This window comes from Octodon degus, unplaced genomic scaffold (assembly GCF_000260255.1).
Source record: "Octodon degus isolate 3935 unplaced genomic scaffold, OctDeg1.0 scaffold00058, whole genome shotgun sequence".
NCBI classification, from domain to species: Eukaryota; Metazoa; Chordata; class Mammalia; order Rodentia; family Octodontidae; genus Octodon; species Octodon degus.
Genome location: NW_004524634.1, coordinates 6,486,401 through 6,494,343, shown reverse-complemented (window position 1 = coordinate 6,494,343; position 7,943 = coordinate 6,486,401). Strand labels below are relative to the sequence as shown.

Here is a 7,943-nt window from a genome sequence, read left to right as displayed (position 1 = left end):
AGGAAGCTCTCCCACACACTCACTGGGTCTGGACTGGCTAGGACTGGGTCTGAGTGTTTCCGGAACACTGCAGAAGTTCCTACTCTGCAGGCAGGGTGGGGGCGGTGCTGTGGAGTGGTGGGGGGAGTGCCAAGGGGGAGGAAGATGATCTCACCCATGCTGCACCTGTGCTGGGACCAGGAGTCAGTCCCGCCGGAGCAGGGTAGCCAGAAGCTCTCCCACACACTCACCAGACCTGGGCTAGGTCTCTATACCTCATTTTTATACTTTTCTGCTAGGTGGTTAAGACCAAGATAAACCAAGATCTATATAACAAGAAATGTAACTTTTGTATTTGATAAGATAAGTCAGATCCCCTCAGGATTTACCCTGAAACCCTGTACCGCAGTTTGTAGATCCTTCGTCAGTGTCAGCTAGGTGAATGAGTCACGGCCATTGCCTGACCAATTTGCTCTCTGTGAAAGCCTGAGAGAATATTTTCTGACTCTCTTTAGGCACACTCTACATCATCGATCACTTCCCTCTGTCGCCCCATAATGTCCTTGATCAGAAAATTTGGGACACAACTGAGTTACATGATATTATAGTACAGATTCTCCTATATCCTGAGTCTTCACTGACCTGAAAGGCTAGGGCCAAAATGTTGGCTGTCCTTACAGCCCTTCTTTTTCTACAATTTTTGGTCTGCAAACTTAGGTTGTTAACCCTCCAGAAGAGAATCTTATTATTATTACCTTACAACGTAGGCAGTTGTGCTTAACCTTACTATCTGTCTGAATATCAAACATCTTAGACATAACATGGAACAGGTATTTTCCATCAAGCATTGATATGTTATACTTTGAGCCCCTACAGAATATGAAGGAAAAAATTAAAATAAAAAAATTTAAAAAATAGGAATAAACAATTATATATTTTACACAGAAATTTAGAAATCTAACCATATACAGCATTGTAACAGGACAGTCCGGTGACATTTTTTTCTTGTCTCTTGTTTTCATTTATTACTCCTTTTTTTTTTAACTAACATTTACTTGAAAGACAATATGGCAGTAATTGGTATGTCATGACAAGCAGTACATATTTAGAAGACCAGCATGACAGGCATTCCAAGCATGACCCTACCTTATACGTCGCTATCTTCATTGCAGCTGCGTAGTTCACGGTATCAGTGTATAGAGTTAGTCAGGGTGAGAATCCTTCCAATTAACTGCTAGTTTCAAAAACCTGCTGAAAATTCTCAGGATCATTGCCTTAATCATCTTGTGTATATAAATGTATGGCTTTTCCCCTGTCATGTTTCCTAGCTTTTCTCCTTGCCCTCTCTTCATTGTTTAATCCTCAAATTCTCACTTTCTTTTTAATTGTGTTTACCTTTCTATTTTTACTTCTTCTTCTGAGTTCTTTTACTAGGGAGACTATAAGATATTTACACATGTGAGTCTGTTTTATTTCACTTATGAATACATCTTCAAGTGGCATCCACTTAATTGTAAAGGCTTTGAGTTTATCATTCTTTATAGCTCAGTAATACTCCATTGTATAAAAATACCACATCTGAAAATATGTATGCTTTATAAAGCCAAACTCTTCTTATTGTCTAGCTTTTTTAATGTATTTGGTTACAGGGTCTGCAGGGTCTCACTATGCAGATCAGACTTGTAGTGATCCTCCTGTTTTCAGCCTCCCAAGTGCTGGGATTACAGGTGTGCACCACCACACCCAATCTCAGACTCTGTCTCAGTGCATCCTAGGGGTAAGGCCAGCACAGCACACCAGGGGTCAAACCTGGGCTGCTGCTCTCTGCCTAAGCAAGTACTTTCATCCACTGAGCTATTTGGCTGGCCCTATTTTTCTGGCTTTATATGTGCAATGCTTCCATTTTTTAGTGAAATGACTCCTATATTCAAAGAATGACAGTTAGCTGAAATGTGTTCCCAAATTGCAATTTTTGCAGTAAAGATAAAATATGGCTTTCTGCCACCTGTTTAAAGCTATGGCACCAATATACTGAAGCAATCTCCCTTAAGCACAGTCGCATTAGCTTTGAAGTAGTGTATCACCAGTTTGGGTAAGAGGATGATACTGGGATTCACTTATTTAAGGTTCAGCATTATCCCCAGTTAAAAACAAATTAAAATCTTGCATTGAGGATATTAAAAGAGGGCAATGTATTTCCCAATTTCTCCCCTGTGCATCTTCTTCAAACTCTTTTGAAATCTTACAGTGCAGTCACCTGTGAGAATAGAAGCCTAAATCAGAGGTTGTCTTAGTCACTTCCTTCATTGTGGGGACAAATATCCAAGACCCACAATGTAAAAGAACAGAAGTTTCTTTTGGCTCAGAGTTTCAGAATTTCCAGGGCTATCCAAATAGCTCAGCAGATTAAAGCACCTGCAAGCAGGTTTGATCCCCAGCCCTGCCATGCCGGTCCCACCTCCGGGGTGTGCTGAGATGGTCATTGAGACTGGGCGTAGTGGTGTGCGCCTGTAATCCCAACTCTTGGGAGGCTGTAAACAGGTGGATCACTATGAGTCTGATCTAGTAGTGAGACCCTGAACACCTCATAGACCCTTCCCTAAAAATAAAAATAAAGAAAAGAATTTCAGAATTTCCATCCGTGTTCAGAGGGCTAAAATACCGACACACGTGGTAGAAGGACCTCAGTGTCAGAAAGCTGCTCCTGTCTTGGCTTCTGGGAAGTCAAGCGAATATCCAGAAAGTGAGATAAGTATTTCCTTCCTTCCCCCAGCCCAGTGACACACCCCTTCTAACCAGACAGGATCTCCTGAGCCAGTTGTATCATCCTTATAATTCAGTCACCCCACTATCAATGCACTATGCCTTTGAAGAACATGCTCAATCTAACCTCGCAACAGAGTTCAAAATAAAGCACCTATTGCTGCCTGTCCAGTTTCAGAGGGGGACAATATCTTGCCTTTAGGAAATGATGCAGCAAGCAATGCTGTGATTTTAACACAAACACCCAAAGAGATTCTAGCCCTGACCTTCCAGTCCTTTGCCCAACCTGGAAAAAGGTAAAGGCAGTGGTTTTGCAGGCATAAATCCATTGGCTGTGATTCTGGAGTGACTCTACTTACCACCACCCCATGGCTATAGAGGAAACCAACTCTCCTTCACTGTCAGGTACTGAGGATGACACAGGTCCAAGACAGAAATCAAGATCCATTAGAGTCCTTTTGTAGAAGACTATGCCAGAGATGAAAGATCATCGTCAAGTCTGTGGTGTACCAAACCTTCCCCATGGTGTCCTGAGCCCTTTGGCGACTAGCAGTACCTGTAGACTTGAATTCTCTTTGTCTTGTTGACATCATTTGGATGGTGTTTGAATGACAGGCTGTTTTGCCCTGTTACTCAATCAGAGAAATATATCAAAAGATTTACTGCTCACTCCCTCACCCATATGTTCTCCAAGTCTCTTTCTCAATCCACTCTCCTGACTTATGACTACCTTCTTACTTTACAAAAGAGACCAAGAAAAAGATTCATTGGAGTTCTTTCCTGAGAGTTAGCATGACTTCTGATTGTGCATTTTAAGGCCAACCAGAAGCATTCCTCCAATACCCAACCTCTACATACCACTTTTTGGTATCAATGCTCTAAATGAGAAGAGAAGGAAAACCCAAATCTCTAACACAAAAATGCAGAGCATGGAGTTACAAGGTTTAAAAGAGTAACAGGATTGTCAGGGAAGGTTTCAGCCAGACAAAGCTATCAAGCTTTCCAGGAAGTCGGATCTAATCCTAACCCAGAGGAAAGAAAGGGCTCTGAAGTCAAATGCTTCCTACTCTTGGAGTGGCGTACTCAGCAGGGTACCCCACATCCAGCTGAGCACACCTCTGTAAGCCGTCCAATAGACCACCTGTCAGGCCAACACTTGATTACCTCTGTTGCTTCCCCAAGGCCCTCAGGTCCCCATCAAATTAGCACATAAAGTCCCTCATCCTCCTGTCAGGCTTAGTGGGTGCTTATTGATGCACCTTGTTTCCCTGCAGGAAAAAAAAAATGCTTATAGCCCAGAAGGAAACTGCACTCCACATGCAGCAGGTACCCAGGGAGAATTTTTTGAATGCATGCTGAATGAAATACTTTACATGTAACCTTGGCCCTAGTTCTTAACCAGAGATCCTAGGAGTCTGAAGAATATGGTGAAAAACTTACGTGAGATTATGTAGAGCCAGTTGACAGCTGCGCTGCTGTTTGTCTGTGGATTTTTTGAAGCCTCTGCTGACCATTCTGTCCCGTGAGGGCCAGAATTACTTGCATGTCAAAGAATCAAGTGTGTGATTCTGCTGTTTTCTCAAATAACACTCAAACCCCAGAGGCTATCTAAAATATTCCTACTCTGAACATAAAAATGCATGTTTTAAGAGATGAATTTATATGCTTTGCAAAAATACACACAGGGAGATGTTCTAAAATGGAAGAGGCAGAATTGATGTGCTTATCACTGATAGGAAATGCTAATTACAACATTTGTTATTCTTTAAATCTCTATGGCATTTCAGAGGCTGTGCAAATATTCAAGTATGTGAAGCCACCCATTCAGGCAATACTATTCAGTCCAGGTCCCAGGAGCAAGGAGATGCAGGAAAGGCTTCAGTTGCAAAATCTCTGATCAGTGTGTTCCCTTTCCTATAAGTCTACACCTACCCTGGCCTTCCCTGTTCTCAAGAATGTCTGCTTCAGGATACAAACACTTAGGATAAGAACATTGTCTTTCTCTTCACGAAGTCTGTATACGTAGCCCCACCCTGACTTCAATGTTCAAAGGGATAATGAAGATTCTTCCAGGAACTGTGCATTTCTGCTTCAGGCCAATATTTCATCACAAACATCACTCATGCCCCCTGAAATCATATAAACTGATATAGAACTACAAACCTGTTTTAATGCTACACAAAGGCTAAGAACTACTGCAGTCATATGCTGCTTAATGACAGGGGCATATTTTGAGAAATTCATTAGTGTATGCCACAGCTATACTGATATCCTAGAGCATATTAAACCCAAACTATGATGGCTACCTGGCGAGATAGCACAGTGGACTGAGCACCTGGTTTGGCAAGTTCAGGGACCAGGGTTCAATCCCTGGCACCACATGCTGCACTGGTCCCATCTCCGAGCGCACTAAGCCAGTGACCAAGTCTGGGCGTAGTGCTGAGGAGGTTGAGAACAGGATTACTCTGAGTCCGAGCTGCATAGAGAGACCCTGTACCAAATACATTTTTTAAAAAACTGTGAGAGCTAAGATGTCTTTCAGGACATATATTTTGATATCACCATCATATACTTGGTCTATCCGTGACTAAAATTCAATTATGGGGCATATGACTGTGTTACTGTCACCAGCATCTTCTAACCCCAAAAAACATGAAAGATAGCCTCTGTATTACACGCAATTACAATGTTGTCCTTATTCTTCCAGTCCCACCATAAGCTTCTGACCCAGACTTAGCTATCATGTCCCCCGCACAAGCATGAAGTATAACAAAAATGAAAAATGTATCTCCTGAAATGCTGCTAAACAAGTTTTCAAATATTTTGTGAACATTAGACATACTTTTATTATGAATTTAAGCAATGTATGTTATAAATTATAGAGCATGAGGGTAAAATATCATAAAAAGCATTCAGAAAATAATGACAAAGATCACCAGGAATTAAAATGTAACCAAATCACAACATTGTGCTTTCTTCTTGTTCCAGGTACATGGCCATCATCCACCCCCTCCAGCCCCGGCTGTCAGCCACAGCCACCAAAGTGGTCATCTGTGTGATCTGGGTCCTGGCCCTCCTGCTCGCCTTCCCGCAGGGCTACTACTCGACCACAGAGACCATGCCTGGCAGAGTCGTGTGCATGATCGAGTGGCCCAACCATCCTGACAAGATTTACGAGAAAGTGTAAGTAGAAGCTCATCCCTGCTCGGAAGTGGCTGTGGGACACAAGCCTTCCCTGCGCGTTCATGATCCTCATTTCTTTCCATATTCTCTGACAGTAAGATTTAATGTGTATTTTGAAACGTTTCTCACACCCACCCTGATATCAGGTTAATGTGTCTATACTCATTAAGGAATCATTATACCAGAATTATTATTCTGGGCTTTGAAAGAGAGCTGGGGGAACCTGGGCCCTACTAGAAGAGACCCTTTGACTGCCCTACCAGGTCCCTCAGGCCTTTAGCAAAACATTTCCCTGCCCCCATCTGCATTTTTTCTCCTGGGGCCTCTGTCCTAAACCACAGAGAACCACGCTGTCCACCTGTCACCCTTGGCAGAGGCATGTCTCTGAGGTCTGTGCATCACCCGGAGCTCAGGTCCCTCCTGAGTTCAGGGCCAGGTACCCAGGGTACCTGGTTGCACAGCCCCTGTGTGATTGGCCACCATCCTTTCCCTGCTCTCCTCCCTACAGTGTTTCTTTCTTCTCTCAAATAAAGAACTTGTACTTGCATCTTTTATCTCAGATTCTGCCTCTGGGGAACATACCTACCTTCCAGTGTTTTCCAGCAAAAATGAAGACAACACATGGGAAAGGCACAGGAATGTGAGGCCAGTGCACTAAGACCTTAGGAGCCACAGAACAGCTAGCCAGCCGGCCTGCTTATCTTCCAGAGAAGGGCTGGTCACAGTGAGAGCTTCTCCAAGTATCTTGACAATTTTCTCTAATACTGCTAATCCCAGCAGCAACATTGAAATGGCTTATTCTTTGCTTTGTTCTGCTCAAGTGAACAACAATGTGACATTTATATTACCGTTAGTTCTCTGGACTCAGCACGTGGGTAAAATGAGTCCTCCTGAAAGCCCTCTGTAATTCCCCAACCTTGGGGCTTATTGTGTGAATCATAAAACAATAGCAGACAATCTGGGTTTTAATTATGAGATGGCCACAAGCCATGTGACCCAGAGAAAGGAACACAGCCTCTCTTCCTTACTAAAACAGAAGATGATAAAGCTCTGTTTTCTACAAACAATTGTTATGAAAATCAAATAAGATATGTATTCTCATCTCGAGGGCCATTAAATGCCATACAGAACTTGTAAATTAAACTCATTGATTAACAATATAATCGCACGGCCTTTGAATTTATGAAATGTTACAATGAGACGCTACACCTGTCATGCCTCCAAGATCTGATGGCTTGAGAGCCTGTCACACAGAGTTACACGGCCACATCTGTTCCTTGGCGTGTGGAGACGTGGCTAGCGGGAAGCAATGCATAAAGCTCTGGCATCTCCTTCCAGACATATGCAGTGGGGTTTCATCGATCAAGCAGTGGGGGGATTAATGTGCAGCCTACGAGGAGACATTGAAAATTATTCTTTCAAATGGAACGACAAGCCTGAACAAGGTCTCAGTGAGAGAAAGAGCACAGCTTTACAAGGCAGACAGGGTCTGTAAACATGATCAAGCCAGAAGGTTTCCCCAAAAGGGAAAAAATAAAACACCTCTGAATTAAAATTCTTCATGCATACTGCTTCAGCAGCCCCCATATATACTACGGCCTGTGGCTCTGTTCTTAGTTTTCACGATCTTTTCAAAGTCTGACCAGCTTTCTACAATTTTCACTTCAAAATATACTTACCACTCTTTTTACCTAACAACAAATGCAAAGCTTAACTTGGAAATAGATTTATTTTCCCAAAGATCTCTAAAGTTTCAACCAAGAAATAGTGATGTGTAGGGCTTAATAAGGTAGGACACTAGAGCACCGTAAAACGGGATGAAGTAGGCGTGACCTGTTAGTTACAAAATCTGAAGTGGCATGGATAGAAGAGTTCCCTCAGCCTGTCCGGGGAATTCGCCCGGGTTTTCAGCAGGGTGGACAAGACCTGATGTCAGCCTGAAGAGTGGGTGATACAGGGCCAGCCTGATAGCTCGGCAGACTAAAGTGCCTGCTTAGGCAGAGCTGGGGCGTGGCTGG

The 7,943-nt window shown here is 43.0% G+C and overlaps 1 protein-coding gene across 1 annotated transcript in view; it reads left to right on the top strand.

The window, feature by feature from the left end:
* The window catches only part of Tacr1 (tachykinin receptor 1), a 188,062-nt gene that overhangs the window by 92,401 nt on the left and 87,718 nt on the right, over positions 1-7,943 (top strand). Inside the window, exon 2 of the mRNA XM_004634135.2 lies at positions 5,731-5,925. Within this exon, the coding sequence (XP_004634192.1) occupies positions 5,731-5,925 (195 nt within the window). The remainder of the gene's footprint in view (positions 1-5,730; positions 5,926-7,943) is intronic.